This window comes from Pogona vitticeps, chromosome 4 (assembly GCF_051106095.1).
Source record: "Pogona vitticeps strain Pit_001003342236 chromosome 4, PviZW2.1, whole genome shotgun sequence".
In the NCBI taxonomy this organism is placed as follows: domain Eukaryota; kingdom Metazoa; phylum Chordata; class Lepidosauria; order Squamata; family Agamidae; genus Pogona; species Pogona vitticeps.
In genome coordinates, this window is record NC_135786.1 from 52,247,890 (window position 1) to 52,267,526 (window position 19,637).

The 19,637-nt window shown below is 41.5% G+C and overlaps 1 protein-coding gene across 7 annotated transcripts in view; it reads right to left on the bottom strand.

Moving 5' to 3' along the window:
* MDFI (MyoD family inhibitor) overlaps positions 1 to 19,065 on the bottom strand; it is a 79,127-nt gene extending 60,062 nt beyond the window's left edge. For 2 of the 7 annotated variants that reach the window (XM_072997379.2, XM_078393134.1), the window contains exon 1: positions 3,075 to 3,185. Coding sequence is in view for 2 of the 7 variants with exons in the window: in XM_020796460.3 (XP_020652119.3) it covers positions 3,075 to 3,174 (100 nt within the window). In the remaining 5 variants the exon portion in view is untranslated. Of the gene's footprint in view, positions 1 to 280; positions 1,573 to 3,074; positions 3,186 to 3,621 lie in introns of those variants that run through there. The other 5 variants (XM_020796460.3, XM_020796453.3, XM_078393135.1 and 2 more) reach the window with 5 other exon arrangements.
* Positions 19,066 to 19,637: the final 572 nt, after the last annotated feature.

Below are 19,637 nucleotides of genomic sequence, written 5' to 3' on the forward strand. Positions count from 1 at the left end.
AAGTACAAAGTTGATATAACATACTTATTGAAAGCACAAGCTATGATTAAGTAAGCCAGTGTGATGTTCAGATTTCCACCCTACAATTATATGGGAAGGCCATAGACAAGCCAGTCTCTCAAGGACAGAAGAGCCCCAGGCTCAAATCCCCACATGGCCAAAAAACTCAATGGGTAATCTTGGATAAGTCTAAGCCACCTTGAGAGCCTGTCTAGGTTGCTCTAAGATCTGAAAATTAGCAAAAAATGGATATAAACAAAATAAATATATATTGACCTACTTTAGGGGTTCTTGTGATTAGCCTTGTAACCATAAATGAAAAGTAAACAAATACATAGGTTAGTATCCTGCTGCTGAGGACCTGTGGCCGGAACACTCAGTCCAATGCATGGTTCATCCTTTCCAACTGCTTGTGCAATGGGAATCCAGTAAGAACTTGTGTAAGCAGAAATCCTTTGAAGACAATCTCCACTTGCATAACTGCAAGGTGGCAAATGCAGGGCTATTTGTCCACAGAGGCCTTAAGTGTTCTGTGTTTCCAGTAGGATTCTAGCCATATTCTTTATCTGTTTAGCCCTTTCTTCTTTCTTTCTTTGTATTAGAATGTTGTACAATTTAAAATATGAAACACAGGTAAAATTAAGAACAAATCAAATGTTAAGGTAATTAGACTATTTCTGACCAGAAGCAGGCTATTTCAATAGCTTTATCTTCGCCATTTCCTATATCTTTTTTTGTATGTGTGGTGGGGTATAAACTGCAAGTACATATGTGCTATATTAACTACATTTCTCCACGGCCAAATAAACAGTAGTCCCATTTTACTCGATTATTCTTTGATCTCCCTACTTTGCTTCAAAGTCTATTAAGTAACTTCTAGTTGGTCCAGCCAGAATCTTGTTTCCATGGGAGACATTCTTCAGTATTCATCCATTTGGCAAGGTGTGTTCTCCATAGGTTTAGCCTAGCCTCTTCTGGTTTAATATTTAGAGTTTGAGATATGTAGAAAACGTTTCCTGGATTTTGGCCATCATCTAAGGAGTTGGTGTCCATAAAGTGGATGGGTTTGGTGCTGTATTACCTTATTTTGTTCATTATTTGCTAGTACCCCTTGACGTACTTCTGGAGGGGCAATGCCAGCCCAATAGTAGACTTTTTCAATTATCAGGCAACCAGTAAGAATCCTGCATGATTCATTAAGAGCTGCATCCACTTGTTGGCATGTGCTAATTTATACCATAAGGCACTAGCATATTCTGCTGTGGAGTCGCACACAGACAAAAATGTTGTTCTTACTGTTTGTGGGTGTACAGTCCCGTCTGACCCAGGCAGTTTTATAAGTATGTTATTTCAGGTAACAACTTTTTGTTTGGAGAGTGTTTTTGTAGATCAGGTTCGATCCAGAGTGATGCCCAAATAGTTTGAGGTGAGGCAACGTTCCAAAATCTTGCCTTCACAGTTTCTCCCTATTGGCCCCTCTTCTGCTGTTTTCCTGTGTCCAAAGTCAGACTGCAAGTTCCTCAGGGTAGGGACTTTCCCCCTTGTACTTGGTAGGGCCATGCATGCTGTCAGCTGTATAGAAATGAAGAAACTGTATTTAGGATGTAAAGCAATTCAGGGAAGTGTTGCATAGGATTCCAGTGCATTATTTGTGCTGGAGAATGGGCCAACCAAAGATTTGCCAAAAAAAAAATTACTCCATCTTAAAAAAAACTGGGCGCTGACTGCTGTATTTATGGTATAGTGAAACAGCTATACCACATGTGTCCAAGGTCTGCCCACAACCCCTCAATCTACTGTGCTTTGAAAAGAATCTTCCCCATCAAGAAAACTGGGTGTTAGTTGCCCCGAGAAGGGAGCACCTCTGAGAACACCTCTCCCTCCAAATCCCAAATGCAGTTTTGTTGCCAATGCTTGCCATAAGGACAGGAAAATGCACATTCTTCGCTTCGGAGGACGAAACGTGGATTCCCCCACCCCATTTACAGAGCCTGAAGCGAGATCTGTTGAAAGGATTAGACCGAACAAAATAGAAGGCTCTTTCCTGGCTTAGGAGGGGAACGAGAGGATGTTATTAAGTTTAATATGATCAGGGCTTGGAGGGTTTGGAAAATGAGGACTTGGCCCAGAGCCAACAACACACGATGTCTGAGAGAAGACAAAAGTTCTCGTGAGGAAAGGCAGGTCCCGTCAGTCTCCGCCCCCTAAGCCCCCAAAGTCTGCAACAGAGATCAGACTGAAACGCACGGCAACGGGACACCTTTTCCTCTTCCTTTGCAAAGCCTGCAAAACGCTCCCGAGCGGCCAAAGAGGAAAGACGCTCCAGAGAATTGGCTTTTTTGGGGGGAGGGGGGAGAGCAAAGGAAATGGTGGGTTTCGTCGGGAAGGAGGGCGGGAAGGCGAGCCCGAGAGTGACCCTCTGGCGCACACAAACGCCCCCAGCAAATGTACTCTCGTGGACGCCCCTCGGCTTTCCAGGAGACATCATTTCACGCACACGCACCCCCACGCACGCACACTCCATGGAAGAGCCAAGGCGCTGAGGCTCGCGCGTAGAACTTCTGAGGGAAAAACTTGTAAGAACTTGGTGTGAGAGGGAAAAGTTTCCAAAACACAAAAGCTGGGCCTGCGCCGTAACTGGTGTGTGTATGTGTGTGTGTGTGGAGGGGGGGAGAGGAACCAAGCGCTCTTCCTTCGGTCATTACTTGGGGGAGGGGGATCGAGCTGCACCGCCAGACTCTGTGCGCGCGCGTACGTATACAAGCACAATGCGGGCCAACTGGCGCGGATTCGAGAAGCGTGAAAAAATTTCATACATACACGCAAAGTTTCGACGGAGGTGGGGGGGGAGAGAGTAAGGCGGGGGAAGTGAATCTCTCCCTTCGCTGGAGTTTCCTGCTTCAGAGCCATTGAGAATCAGGCCCCTCACGCTTTCCCCTCTCACGCGCGTTACTTCTTTGGCAGAAGTAAAGGAAAGGTCCGACGGTTTGAAAGACGCAAAGGAGCACGAAAAGAACCCGGGGCTTCAGAGAATGCCTTTTACAGTTCCCGACGCCAGCCTTCTCGGTGCTTACCTGCACTGGGGGCTGCTGGGACGGGCGCGGGATCGCCCAGAGGGTCTCCATTGTGAGAGTCCGAAGAGCGGCTGGGGAGCTCGGTTCTCACCTGGGACATCGGACTGAGTCCTGCGAGAGGAGGAGGAGACGCGGCGGCCACCACACGCGCAGGAAAGACACCGAGAGAGAGAAAGAGGAGAAGCTCATTGAAGACGCTCGCTTTCCCCAGCCTGGCCCACAAGGCGCTCTCTCTCTCTCCCGTGGGGATGAATCAGCCGTTTAGGTGGAGAAACCACACCACGCCAGTCCCTGCTTTCTTTCTCTCTTACGCGCGCTCTCTCTAAACCCTCTCGCCCCCAAAGATGCCCGGAGGGTCGCTCGCCTGGCGCAAAGGCATTCCAGCGGGGCGCAAGCCTCCTCGGACACCTTTCCGTCTCCTGCCAGTTGCCGGGAGAATTCCCTCAGCACCACCACCCCAACCCCATCTCTGCCCTTGCCTCCCCAGCACGCCGATTATTTATTTATTTTAAAACCCGTATTTTTTTTTATTTTGAAGAGGACTTACTTTTGGATGTCTCTTTAAAAGTGCTGGTGCAAGCAGAGTGTCATCTTATTGTTTTCTCCATGTGAGGCTCTCCCGTTCCTACTTTCCCACCAGCCCTCTTCTTTACCCCCTCCCCCTTTAACCTGGGCTTTAAAGACAAAAATAAACAAATGCTTAACTTCTCCTCCCTTCAACTTCTTACTGCCCCCCTCCCCCACTGCCACTAGTATTATTTCAAGTTTTCCTCACAAAGAAATGTGAGAAATGGGAAGACGCGCCAGACTACTTTATATCTCTGCTGCCTCTCTATTATTGCAATGTTTAGTTATAAATGGACAAGTTTCTGCCTCTCCCCCTCACCCAGTAAGCTCTGCCTCCAGCTTCTTGCACAGGAAATTGCATTCAGCCTTGATTACTCAGTTTCCTTGAAGCAGGAGATATTTGGAGTTCATACAACCTGTAATAAGTTGCTTGACGCTCAGGTTTTTCTTTCTTTTCTTTTTTCTTTTTTAAAGCAATACAAGTAAACAAATTAGTGCATGCACAAAGTCCTTCAACCCATATCCACTTCAACAAGATCAAGTTGGGGGAAAAGGGCAAAGTGGGAGAAGCTGATTTACACAATAAGTGGTGTGATAGAAATGTCTTATCCAGATTTCTGTGCACCAGTTCTTAAAAGTCAAAAGTTCGTAAAAGTGAGTTTTCAATGTTGTGTATACCTCCTTTAAAAACAAATCCAGCATTTCATCAATATTGTTTACATCCACATTTTCAGTAAGCAACAATTCTGTGAACAAACACTGGTGAAAATGCAGTGTTACATAAAGAAGGGACATGGTATTTCCAGGAAGAATCAAGACAGAATATTCACACAGCCCTTGTTTATGCAGCAGCTGTAGAAAAAGTGCTTGAAAAATCACCTTGCTGCCATACATTTTTATGCAAGTGTTTATACCTCAACTGATCCTTTATTTGGAAACTGATATATCGTACAATTGTGGGAGTTGTTATCAGGGTGCATGCCAAATTTAAGACTCAGTAGCTATAGTAGCTATTGCTAATACAATACATTGTTGACATATGTGATCAAGGCATACCCAGGTATGGCAACTTAATAGGGTTTTCAAAGTATGTGAGCAATTCAAAGAATGGTTAGCTATTGCAACCACCATGGCATAGCAAGAACTTGAATCCAGGTCTCCAGAGTCCTACTCTGTCGGTGTATCATTCTAGTATGTATCATTGGTTATACAACTGACAGAACATAACTGCCCAAAAGTAGCAACTTATGAACCACTGTCATAAATAATTCCCTGTTTCCCTGAAAATAAGACCTAACCTCATAGTAAGCCCTAGTATTTTTCAGAGTGCTCATGATATAAGCCCTACCCCCCAAATAAGCCCCAGTTAAGTGAAGCCCCACCCTCCACCATTGTGCAGCAACCAGAAGATGGCATGACTGTATTTGAATAAATGTAGATTGTTGTACACGAAAAAATAAAACATCCCCTGAAAATAAACCCTAACACATTCTTGGAGCAAAAATTACTATAAGACCCTATCTTATTTTTGGGGAAACACGGTTGTGGTCCATTTAGTTTCATAGGGACGGCTGTTGCTATTTTTCAACAATGACCAAAGGAATCTCCACAGATGCTGATGACTAACAGTGAATGCTACAGAAGATGCAACTGGAGCTGTCTGTGTTGTGTTTCTCACTGTTGTTTTCAATATGTTTTCCAGTGACTACATGATGTTAGCACTAACTGCGAGGAGATCTGACCTTTTGCCATGAGTGGTATATTTTGTTTGGCCAGTGAGGCTTGTACTTTTATGTAGTATTTCCAGTTGCATTATTTTTTCTTGCTTTTGGCTTGTGTGACTGTCTATATTGGTTCTTTGGGGCAATTGCTGGGCATGTCAAGATGATATCACTGATGATGCACTGAGGAGAACTTGCTGTGGGAGTGAACCTTTTTTTTTTTTTTTTTTTTTTGGCCTGCCTTCTGTTCCCACTGGTGAGGACTACAACTGCTTAACATTTGAAAAAGAAATTTGAATGCTGGTGAAAGTTGTGGGTAAGAGAGTGTTAATAATGGCAGGGGAGAAGGGGAGCTGATGAATGGGTGCCTGAAATGCAGCTTTTTGGGATAATTCAATATTTTTGTATGAATGGCAACAGTGATTTAAATGCCAGGGAGTGGTATGAAGAACTTCACATCAACCCAAGACAACTTCTTTGTCATCACACCCTGACATTCCAAAGAAATTTACTTAAATAAAGTAGAAGGCTGAAGAGATAAAATGCAGTTTGCAAATTATCTCCATAAAAGGGAGAGGGTGCAGTTAGCAAAGTGCCAACTTTCCTGAGAAGAATCAAGTTAAAAGTAGAATCTATTTAAGAGCTGCTTCTTTTTCTTGGACTACAATTATGTTGTTAACACTATTTCGGTTGCAGCTAGGTTAGTGCAAGACACAGGAAACCACACTTGAAATTCTGCACATTTCTGGTCACCACCCTTCAAAAAGAATATTGTAGAACTGGAAGAAGGTATAGAAAAGGACAACCGAATGATCAGGGGGCTGGAGCAATTTCCTTTTTTAAAAAAAGACACTACTTGGAAACTGTGGCCAACATGATAGATATTTGTATTGTAAGAATAAAATGATGATTTTTCTGTGTAATAGTAGCACTTGGTCATCTAATGGGCCTGAATAGTGGCTGATTCAACACTGATAAAAAGCTGTATTTTTTTCACAAAACACGTACTTGAACTGTGGAATTCACTGCCACAAGATACAGTGATGGCCACCAAATTTAAAAGTTTTTAAATGAATTAGACAAATTCGTGGAGGGCAAATCTAGTAATGGGATTAGCCATAATGATTATATATTGTTTTCATTGTCAGGATAATATGCCCCTGGATACAGATTGCTGGGTAACATTAAAAAAAGTTATTGCGCAGAATACTGTAGTCCTAAAACAGAATGCTGGGAAGGTAGACATTTTGTGTGAACGAACACAGCTTTTCTTTTGTTCTTTTTAAATAATCAGAAAACTTACCAAAATTAAAAGCAAGTTCCTGTTTAGGATTATTTTATTCACTGCAACTCAGATGGACTACTGTATTCAATTTATTGTAATGCATTCTGTAGTTCGAGACAAACAACATATTTTTCAGGGAAGGAGTTGTAATGATACATGATTGTTCCCACTTGTGTTTCTGGTGAACACGTGTTGTCCCTTCCAAAATTCTTTCAGCTCTCTCTCCAAAAAGTTATCTGTTTACATCCTGGTATCTGTACAAATGTTCGAGATATTCAGAGAAGAACAGAACAACAATACTGGTGCAGAAGAGTTTTTGTTCTACAGGATGTGAAGAAAGGTTGGAAGACTCTGGTATTTATTAGGAGATTGTGAGAATTTCCAGAGGTTTTGCAAGTAACAGATTACAAGAGATTACCTACACCGTGTTGCTTTATGGGTAACAATGTTTTCAGCTTCATTAGTTTGAGTACCCTATGAAATAACCTAACAACTAGTTGTATCTTTATTTGAGGAGAAGGCAATGAGTAACATTGCTCTTAAAATAGTACAGTAGTCCTTTTCTGGTCCTTGGAGGATGATACTTAGCTATTTGGTTCCATTTTTTAAAAATCAGCCTTTTAAAAATTAAACAATCCTCCCCTGTTTCGTCTTGCACACATCAATGTTGAACAAGCCATTACTGTATTCTTAATTCCTAAAGACCACTGCATTGTGTTAAATCAAAATTTAAACTGTCTTCATGAGGTTGGTTTTTGTCTGTGCATCTGGCCTCTTGAAATAGCAAATTTCTAACTAATAAACTCTTGAGTGAGGCAACAGCTGGAGAATAATGGAATATAATATGTCTGGGATTTTCACTGATATGTAATTCCATAAAATATCACAGGGGGCCTAATAAGTGAAGCAGGAAACAACAGGAGTGTGATGAACAACCAATGTGTATTCTGCACATTTGTCAAGATGCATTTTGCTGGCTTCAGCACTGATAATTTACCTGCTCTGCAGTTTACTTGTTTTAACTTGGACCTTTTTAGGAGTCCAAAGGTAGCATAGGAAATTCCCATCACTCTGCTATAGAGAGAGACAGACCCTGTGTTCATCAAACATGATACTTACTCCAGTCTGCCATGGCCACCAAAAAGACTCTGCCAGTTTTTTCACAAGGGTTCATTGACCAGCGATGACAGAGCAGCTGGCATGGCTTGTGACACCCTGCGAGACTGGCTGCAAATACATCTCACTGGGTGTGCCTTGCATTTCCTGACTACTAGGCAGTGTGTCTGTGAATCACTCTCAAAACATGTCAGTGCAGTGGCTGCTCCTTGTTTATTTACCTGTTGGCTCCAGGTTTCTAATGCATTTTAGGTCTGTTTCCCTACCGCAGGCAGCTGGGGTGGGCTGCGCCTAGAAGAGATCAGCTTTGTATCAAACACCAGAGACTAGTTCTCCCCCCCCCCCCCCCCACATACACACACCTTATCTTTCCAGGCCTCCACTAGAAATTCTGGCCTTTTCACCTCACCTGCCTTTTTGCCTGCTCTTTGGTGCCTCTACAGATGGGAGGTGGCCCAAGTCCACAGGAATGAAAGCTGTGGCTTTGATGATGAAATGCCAATTCATCTCTTTCATCCATCAATTAAGATTCATGCTCACAGGCAGGTGATGTGAGAGAGTCTTTCCCCCTTCGATTGTTCTTTATTTATACTGAAAGGGAGGGGGAGTGGGTGCTTTTTGGCCTTTTTTTGCTTATAATGATGAAAAATTCAAGAGCACCTTTCATGTGAAGTTTCATAACCACTAATTAAGCCTGCTGGCCCCATTGCAAGGGAGGGCAGAGCTGTCAGTCCAGTTTTGCAGAAGGATAAGATGAAGCATAGGAAGACTCAGTGGGTTGGTCCAAGGTCATGCATGAAATATCTGGCAAGGTTGCAAATGAACTTAAAAGGTGGCATTTTTGAGATTGTTTCATGCAGATCATTTGCTCCTTAACACCCTTTAGCCATTCAGGGCAGATCCAGAATGCAAAGGCATCAGGTTCCCCACCCTAACAATTATCAGGACATAAATTCTACTGTAATCTCCCACAAACCATTAGCCTTTAGAACATATGTTGGACTACAGAACCTGTCATCCCCAGTATGCATGCTGCATGAGAGCAATGGTATTTGTAGGCCATCACTTATAGAAGACACTGCATTGGGGAAGGTTGCACTACAGGAGAATGCAAACTGGGTTAACAGCTGAGAGGATAATTCCAGGAATGTCAGTTATTTGACACTTACTCATGTATTAATCTGTGTAGTTTTTTCAGCTTTATATGCCAGAATGGATTACAGAATTCTAAAGCAACAGTTCATAATTAATAATTACATATAAAACAGAACAGTTGTTATTGTCAAATTTATTATTATAATATGGCCTGTTCTAGGGATATCTCTGATTTGTGATGAGATTGAGAGTCAGGCTGAATGATAACAGTTAGCATGTTGTTAGAAACAAAGATCCCTCAGACACAGAAATACTTCCATTTGCCATAGGACATAGTTTCATGTAGCTCTCTATATTGCTTTTCAAAGAGAAGATACACAGTGGAAAGGCAAACATGGGTTTCACTTGCAGGTCTGGTTGCCCAGCTTCAAGTTTCTTCAGAAACCATGCTGTGTGAAGAAGAAAAAAAGTTAATGACAAGTAATGTACAGTGGTGCCTCGCTAGATGATGATAATCCGTTCCACTGAAATCGCTGTTTAGCCATAGGAAAGCTGCTTTGCGAACTGCTGATCAGCTGCTTAGATAGCTGTCTTGCGAAGCTTAGGTCCCGAAAACACTCGTTTTGCAAGCCTGGAGGGAGCTGTCAAAATCGTTGTCTAGTGAAAATTGGTTTGCGAAGCAGGAACCAAACATTGTCCAGCTAAATTCTCCCATAGGAATCACTGTTTTGCGAATCGCTATAGCTATTGCAAAAAGTCAATGTCTAGCGAAAAAACTGTCATGCGGGGTACCACTGTACTTTCCCCCCCCTTCAAACATCTAGTTTGGCTTCAAGTTCCATAAGCAGGGTCTTAGTATAGAGATTCATTAAGATTTTATCACCCTTCAGTCATACATTGCACTGAATGGTTGCCTGTCATAGTGAAAATAAAAGTTCCTGTAGGAACATAAAGAGGAGTAGAGAGAAAAAAGGATCCTCCTCAGGTTTCCTAAATTGATTTTTATCTGCTCTAATCTATGCTAACCTTCTTTCAGTCCTGACTGATAGACTTTTTGGTGTCATATTTTCTCCTTAACTCTCCAGAAGACAAAAGAGGAGGAATTTTGTTTTGGTTCTTGAAATATGATGGGGCCAATCATGGTTTCCAGTTTTTCCATCTTAGTTAGGTAGAACTAGGATTTCTATTATTTTTCCTATCTAAATGTATAATAAAATTAGCTTTCTTATTCTTCTAAAATAGTGGTTCCCAACCTTGGGTCCCCCAACATTCTTGGACTATGACTCCTAGAAGTCCTTGCCACCACAGCTACTGATAAAGCCTTCTAGAAGTTGCAGTCCAAGAACATCTGGGGACCCAAGATTGAGAAACACTCTTCTAGAATAAGAAGTGTGGATATGACTTCTTTACAAAGAGGGAAGCGTGCTGTGCCAATCATTCCAATTTCTAGTAAACGAATCTCCATTAATTTAGCTGCTGCTTAACAGGGATGTGGGGAAGAGTTTTAAATCTTGGGTGCTGATTACACAGGCATTTAGCTTGCTATTTGGTCTGACAGAAGGATGGACTGATTTGCTCTTAAAGACTAGGGATGTGCACTAGCACCAAAATTCAGTCAGAATTCAGATTCAGAATCGGGAATTATGGCCCTTCAGATTCAGAATTCAGAATTTTTAAAGTTCAGAATTTCCATATATCCAGAATTCCATGATGCCTTCACCTGCGACAAGTGTCCTGTGAAGGAGGGACAGGTATATTTTGCACTCCGGTTGCTCCAAATGTGTTCTTGAAAAATATACAAACAGGCAAATGGTTTTTAAAGGGTTAGCCATCAATGCCTAGGTATTTTCTACAGAATCAGGTGCCGAGTGTAAGAGATATGGATTGACAACATTACCTGTCTAAGAGAACATTCTCTCACTGCACACACTAGTTGGTGAGCAAGATAGAAGTCCCATTGCTTTGGCCAGACCTCTCCAAAGAGACACTTTTTTAGCTTTTTGCTTTCTAATCTATAGGAGTAAATGGGACTCCAAATATTGGTCATTATTATTACAGATATTTGGGACTATCAAATTCAGATATATTTGGAACTATTCAAATATTTCCGAATCTGAATGCACATCCCTTCTACAGACAGCAATCAGATGACGTATTTACTGGAGCAAAACAGCCTGTCCCCCCCAGAGAGGTCCTGCCCACACCTTTCTGGCTCCTGTTAGGGGGTTCTACATTTATGGAGTGGGTATGATCAATTTCTTTTAGTCCCTTTCCAGCACATGTGATCCCTGGGAATGAACCAAAAGCCTTACTTTTTTGATTTAGCAATATCCTGAATTGGCTTAATGAAGCTGCTTCAGGATATTGGCTAATTAAACACTTCCTCTGCTCCTCAGCAGAAGGGCAGAGGAAGTAAACTTTTTTAGCTTCTATTGGAGCAGTGAAAATGTGCTGTGTCAGTTATAAATGTGTTTTTCTCAATTCTTTCCTTTGTCTTAAAGGGCTGGTAGAGAAACTTCTCTCAGCTACCTCTGCTGCCATGGGGGTTTCTCAAATGGCCCTTTAAGACAAGGGAAATAAGTGCATTTGTGTTTTAGGTAGGTGTATTATGCTGCAGGAGACCCTTATCTGGACCTTTAAGAGAAATGTGCTACCTAGCAGACTTCTCTTAAAGATCACTCATAATATACATCCCTAATACACATTCACCAGAGGTGCCCAAAACGTGCAACATAGTGCATTGTGGCTTCTGCAGCACCCCACAGTGCACCAGAGCACCACCAAACTCAGCTAGCAGCACAGTAAAGTTTTCGCTCTGTTTCTTCACAGAGCAAAGGCTGCTGCTACTACTGCTCTTCCATTTCCACTTCTGGCTCCTTCATGCTTTGCTCCCTGCTTTGCTCCACACCCTCTCGTGATTCCTCCTGTCCTACTGCCACTGCCGCTGTTCAAAGGAGCCACAAGTTGTAAAATTTGGAAACCCCTGACATACGCTCATTTGAGGTCTGTAAGCCATTTGAATGTGAGGATCACACCCAATGGTATACCAAAGTGAAAGGTTGGCTGGAGTTTTGAAACTCAATGTCACAAGCATTCAATTTGGGTGCATAATTTGGATATGTTTCTGGATTCCTCTCTCAGTCTGAATGCCAAAGTCTCAGCAGTGGCAGAAGTGCATGTGCACAATTAAAGCTAGTGTGCCAGCTGCACCCATCCTATGAAGGGCCTGACTGGGCTGAAGTGATATACATCTTGGTTACCTCCAACTAGATTATTGCAGTGTAGTCTATGTTGGGCTGCCCCTGAAGATTATTTTGAAACTACACCTGTACAAGGTACTGCAACCAGACTGGTGATGGGGGCTAGCTACCAGGATCACACAATGCAGTGCTTTGCAGTGCAATGCAATGCAAAGAGTGCCCCCAGAAGAAGAGAATGATAAACCACTTCTAAGTATTCTCTACTTAGAAAACCCTGAAAATATTGACATAAATCAGAATTGACTAGATGGCACACATACAATGTAATATTCTTATTTACATTTTACACCCCTGTTGTGAGATCCAGACTGTCATGGAGCCCTGTCAAAGACATCAAGATTGTGGCTTTTTAGGGGGGGATGGATTGCCATCTTATCTACAAATAAATAATTTTTCCATCTAATTCCTGCTCATCCCTCTGGAATCTCACTGATTTCTTCCATTGCCACCAAATGTTTCTACCACCACCACCCATACAGAAGGTCCAAATAATTTTTCCGGAATTTTAAAATAATTTTGCATTGCTTCAGGCATCCTATACATAGACATGATTTAATTTTAATAAGGCCACATATAAACCTGTACCCTAGCTTTGATCCAATGAAGTATGTTATTCTAACCAAAATGTAAGCTTTACAAATAAATATATGCAATTGCATGCACATCCCTACCACTGATTAGATCTGAAGTACCTATTACATTGCTGACGTACTTCATCTCTAACTTCACGCAGTGGGAAAAAAAAAGCATTAAGTATGATTCCACTGAAGAAACAGAGTTATTTTGTGTTTCTGCTACCAAAGAATGAAGGGATTGTGAGAGCTGAAACTTTAACAGGAACAAAGACATGGACTCGCAATTTACATGCACACCTCAGGATGGCAATACATCTGTTAGGAATTAAAACTATATTCTCTCCTGCAATACGCATTTCAGTTTGCATCCCTTCAGGATTGTGGAAAGCTGGCTCATAGCATCTTTCTTCCACAGTGGTGTTTCCAGTGGGTTTCCCATCATAAAAGACATCCGTGTTGAAGCAGACATATATCACTTTGCCACATTAAAGCAAAGGCACTAAATGGGAGGAAATGCATAAATCATGCACTGAGTGGAAAGCATATGAAAACACAACAGCTCAGTGTGACCTGAACAGATTTAAAGCCAGAGAGTGATGGTAGCTAAACACCAGGAAAAATAGTAATCTCTAGGGTCTTCTGCATGGACTCCCACTACAATTTCTTCTGTAGGGACAGATTAGGGACACAGAGTGGATAGGCTATCAAAATAAGTGCACTTTTATTGCATTTCCATAAACCAATTGGGGGTCATAGACAGACAGGTGGTAGGAATGACATCTTCATCTCCTTCACATGCAGATTGTTCCCCCTGGGTCATTTTTCACTTCTTCACAGTAATTGTTTCTTGTTTTGTTCTTCTTTACCTACAATGTATGGTGAATTGTGAGGTTCCTTCTATCTTACAATGAATATCCTGAGTGACTAGTCCTAATCCATAGTAAAAAGTTCACCTGAGTAGCTTTTCCCTCTATGCTAACATAATTACTGCAAATGGCTACTGGTTATGGGCTTAGTTTCTACACAGGCCTAGAGAATTGCTTTCTGTAGAGAAATCAAATAGCTACTGGTATCATGCTGCTCCCCTTCACAGATTGCTGCCTTGTCATGGTGGAGGAGCTTGAGTAATTCAGAGAAGCTATGGGCTATGCCGTGCAGGGACACCCAAGACGGACGGGTCATAGTGGAGAGTTCTGACTAAACGCAATCCATCTGGAGCAGGAGCTGGCAAGCCACTCCAGTATCTTTGCCAAGAAAACTCCATGGACAAAAACAAAAGGCGAAAAGATATGATGCTGGAAGATGGGCCCCCCAGGTTGGAAGGTGTCCAACATGCTACTGAGGAAGAGCAGAGAACAAGTACAAGTAGCTCCAGAGCTAATGAAATGGTTGGGCCAAAGCCAAAAGGATGCTCAGCTGCGGAGGTGCATGGAAGTGAAAGGATAGTCCGATGCTGCAAAGAAAAATACTGCGTAGGAACCTGTAATGTAAGATCTATGAACCTTGGGAAGCTGGATGTGGTCAAACAGGAGATGGCAAGAATCAACATTGACATCCTGGGCATCAGTGAACTAAAATGGATGGGAAGGGGCGAATTCAATTCAGATGGTTACCATATCTACTATTGTGGGCAAGAATCCCATAGAAGAAATGGAGTGGCCCTCATAGTCAACAAAAGAGTGGGAAAAGCTCTACTGGGACACAATCTCAAAAATGATAGAATGATTTCAATACGAATCCAAGGCAGACCTTTCAACATCACAGTAATCCAGGTTAGTCAAGTATAAAACCACTGGGTTAGTCAGGTATAATCTAAACCAAATCCCTTATGAATACACAGTGGAAGTAAAGAACAGATTTAAGGAACTCGATTTGGTGGACAGAGTGCCTGAAGAACTATGGATGGAGCCTCGTAGCATTGTACAGGAGGTAGCAACAAAAACCATCCCAAAGAAAAGGAAATGCAAGAAAGCAAAGTGGCTGCCCAACGAGGCCTTGCAAATGGCGGAGGACAGAAGGAAAAATGCAAGGGAGAGAGGGAAAGTTACAGAAAATTGAATGCAGACTTCCAAAGAATAGCAAGGAGAGACAAGAGGGCCTTCTTAAATGAACAGTGCAAAGAAATAGAGGAAAATAATAGAAAGGGGAAAACCAGAGATCTGCTCAAGAAAATTGGAGATATTAAAGGAACATTTTGTACAAAGATGGACATGAAAAAGGACAAAAATGGGAGGGACCTAACAGAAGCAGAAGACATCAAGAAGAGGTGGCAAGAATACACTGAGGAATTATACCAGAAAGATCTGGATGTCCCGGACAACCTAGATAATGTGGTTGCTGACCTTGAGCCAGACATCCTGGAGAGCGAAGTCAAGTGGGCCTTAGAAAGCATGGCTAACAACAAGGCCAGAAGAGGTGATGGCATTCCAGTTGAACTATTTAAAATCTTAAGAGATGATGTTGTTAAGGTACTACACTCAATATGCCAGCAAGGTTGGAAAACTCAGCAGTGGCCAGAGAATTGGAAAATAAGTTATCTCAAAGAAGGGCAGTGCCAAAGAATGCTCCAGCTACTGTAGAAAGTGCTTGTTTTGATGTATAAAGCCCTAAACTACTTGGGCCCTGGATACCTGAAGGATGCCTCCTTCCATATGAACCTGCCCAGCAATTAAGATCTAGCCAGGGGCCCTCCTGAAAGAGCCATCCCTCAAGGAGGTAAGAGGGATGGCTTGTAGACAAAGGGCCTTTTCAGCAGCTGCCCCCAGACTATGGAATGCCCTCCCAACTGAGATTCGTCTGGTGCCGACATTGATAAAGTTTTGGCACCAGGTAATAACCTTCCTGTTCCAGAAGGTTTTTAATTGAAATAATATCAACTGTGGGTCCTGATGGCAGTTTTTAGAGCATTGTATTTTTAATTGTATTTTAATTGTTTTATCTTTTTATCTTTTTACTGTATTTAAATTGTTGTAAGCCACCCAAAGACCTTTGGGTAGTGTGGGTGGCATATAAGTTAAATAAATAAACTAACAACAACAACATTCCTCTTGCTCACCTAATTTTTCCTCCAGCTAACAGTGACTGCTTTTCTTTTCTTTTTCCATAAGGAGGGAGCACAGCTGGAAGAAACATTGTAAAATGAAAAAAAGTATTTCTTTCTCTGGACACTGAAAAATTCTCACGTAATTACATTAGGAATCTGTGAGCAGCTGCCACACACCCCTCCATGATGAGGTGGAGTGTTTACAGCAACAGGCTCTCTTATAGGAGCAGCTCTGCTGTAACCAAGTCAATGTGGCTCAACAATAAAACTTAAATGGTTCTATGAGTGTCAGGGAGTTAACTGCACTCGCAAACAGTTTAGGTCTAGAACCAGTCCACTGGGAGGAGCAGAGACCTGCCTCCTCAACCAGTTCAAGGACACCTATCAGGTCTGCTAGGCATGGAATGCCTCAACAAGGGTGTTGGACGCAGGTGCTCAACTGTCACTGGAGTAGCGTAGCCTGGCTGCCTTCCCCTGCTATTCCCCTGTAATCACCACTGGTGACAGCCCACCCCATACAATTGATGCTTTTGAATTGTGGTGCTGGAGGACGCTCTTGAGAGTCCCCTGGACTGCAACGAGAACAAACTTATCAATTCTAAAGGAAATGAACCCCGAATGTTCACTGGAAGGACAGATCCTGAAGCTGAGGCTCCAATACTTTGACCAACTCATGAGAAGAGAAGACTCCTTGGAAAAGACCCTGATGTTGGGAAAGTGTGAAGGCAAGAGAAGAAGGGGATGACAGAGGATGAGATGGACAGTCACTGAAGCCACCAACATGAATTTGATGCAACTCTGGGAGGCAGTGGAAGACAGGAGGGCCTGGTGTGCTCTGGTCCATGGGGTCACGAAGAGTCAGACACGACTAAACGAATAAACAACAACATCACCAAAACAACCAAGTAACTTAATGAAAGAGAATTATCTGAGAATACAGAAGGAAATCCAGGAAAATTTGGAGGAATGGAGTAAGCTGCAATTCTCTCTGATGGGAAGAATCTCAATGATAAAAATGATATCACCAAAACTTTTATTTCTTTTTCAAAATCTGCCAATATTATGAAACTTTAAATATTTCAAGCACTTGGATAATTTGACAGTGAATTTTGTATGGAAGACTAAGAAACCAAGAATAAAACTCAGACTATTATAGGACTTGAAAGAAAAGGGGGGGGGGAGTTTCAGGATTACCGAACTGGCTATTATACTATAAGGCTTGTGCTATGACATGGATAAAAGAGTGTATAACTCTTGAAAACCAAAAATTACTGAAAGTGGAGGGAAATGATCTAAGAATGGGTTGGCATGCATATGTGTGGTATGGGAAATACAAAGAGCAATCACATTTTGTGGAACATATTGTGAGAAAGACACTATGCTTAGTTTGGCAAAAATTTCAAACAAAAATTTGTAAGAAAACTCCAATATGGGTAGCGCCTATAGAAGCATTTGCTTTGAAAGTGTTGAATCAGAAATGAGCATTACTCACATATAAAGAATTACTTAATAAAGAACAGAATATAAAAAATAGCAAGAGCTAGAGGAATTGGGGTGACAACTGATTGGTGGTCAATGAACAAACTAGAATTGAGATATTAAAAAAAGATAAAATTGTGGGCTTCTTTGAGGGTGAAGTCCAGGTGGATAAACTGTGGATTTATACTGATGAGAAAATAAAAAATGTATATATACGTATTGGAATATGACTTGGAGGATGAGAGGGTGAAGGAGATGATGGTAAAATGGGCAAGTAACTTTGGACACAATATTGATATTGATGATTGGACAATGATGTGGAAAGGGTGTCATAAAATGATCAAGCCAGTAAATCTGAGAGAAAATATCCTCAAAATGTTTTATAGATGGCATTATAGCCCTGTAAGGTAAGCAAAAATATCAGGGGGTAACAGCAATGTTTGCTGGAAGTGTAAAATAAAATGCAGGAACGTATTATTATATGTGGTGGACATGTGAAAAGGTCAAGAGATATTGAATACAGGTGTGGGAAACAATAAAAGAAATCATTCAACAGAAACTAAATTTTAAACCTGAAAGAGCACTACTAAATATTATGCCAGAAATTATTGATAAGAAAATTATATATTGTTTAATGTATATACTCATAGCTGCTAGGTTACTCTGGGCCCAAAAATGGAAAAGTGAAGAAATCCCTATGCTAGAGGAGTTTTTAAAGAAGTTGTTGGGCATCACAGAACTAGACACACTTTCAGAAGCACTACGAGAACAATGTAGAGACTATGCAAAACAAAGCTGGAACTTAATATATGTTTGGGCCCAGAAAAAAACAAAAGTTTAGGGCAAAACTTTTTATGTAGATTTTTTTTCTTCTTCAATGTTCACCAGAAACCTGAGAAATTGTGTTGGTGTGGGGGCAAAACTCCAGAGGCTTGATGAGGATCTGGCCTCAATAAAACTTCTTAGATTAGGTTGAATGTGAAGCTTGACAAGAGCACTCTGTTTAAAAAACAAGCCTTTAAACTTAAGGACACTAGTTATACAGAGCCTCTTATAAGACTGCGTCCATCCTTCCCATTTAACTTTAGCAAAGAGACTTAGACGTGGGGAGAAAACAATATGAGAGAGTTCTTAGTGATTAGAATAGAATATATTGGTTGTGGCTACACATATATACAAGGCAAGATACATTTGGCATAGTAACATTCAGAGCAATAACATAGAAGTAAATGACCACCAGACTTACTGCTGAGTGGTAAGGTTTGTTCTGTCTCTGTTACATTTATACCCAGAACAACCAATCACATTTCACCATTTCCACCTGGTCTTGCTTAACAATCAAGCATTACATCATCTTGTTACACCTGTATGGTGTAAGTCATTACATTGGCTTTTACCTTACATTCCTGACTGTGCACTTCATTACAATATTAAAATGTAACTCCCTGTTCACCAAAAGAACAAAATCATGACAATCTGAGACTCAAACGAGGTTGGAATCTCTGTCCTTAAGGGGGGGGAGAGGTGGTTTTATGGGCTATTTTTTCTTTATTCTGTGTTTTGTTGTAGTTGTTGGATGTTAGGTGTTCTGTACTTAAATAAAAATATTTTTTAAATTACTTTTAAAAGTGCTGACACTCTCAAGTCACTTGATTCAAGGGGAGAAGAGAGATGAAATCTGGCGTGATTTTTAAGTTTTCAGCTGAATGACCTCAGTGTTTTAAATTTTCAGCTAAAAGATTTGATGAGTCACAAGCTATAGAACAAGAAAAAGAAAGAAAGAAACATACAGTGGTGTCCCGCATAGCGACGTTAATCCGTTCCAGGAAAAATGTTGCTATCTGGAAACATCGCTAAACGGAATGGAAAACCCCATAGGAACGCATTAAACTCTGTTTAATGCGTTCCTATGGGGGGTAAACTCACTGCTAAGCGGGAATACTCCATAAAGCTGCCATCTTCGCCGCCTCGGTAAGTGAGGAATTGGCGCGAAAACGCTGCGGGCAGCCATTTTCTTCTTCCGGTGGCCATTTTGGAACCGCCAATCAGCTGTTTCCCAAACATCGCAATGTGAAGATCGGTAAGCAAAACGCTTACCGATCATCGCAATGCGATGTTTCGCCTATTAAAACATCGCAATGCGATCGTAAAAACGATCGCAAAATCCGCATCGCTATGCGGATTCGTCATTAAACGGTGCGCTCATTAAGCAAGGTAGCACTGTACGTCACTGTTAATGTTTTCAAAAACTACCAAAGAGCTTTTGAAGGTTCAGAATCCAAGGTAATACAGTATTGAACAGTTGCTGTTTTAAATGGAGGGAGAAAAAGATATATGTGTGCTTCAGTTTCAGCCAAATAAAGCAGGATGTGTGTGTGTGGCAGTAATATATTTAGACTTGAATATGGTTTGGTTGAACATT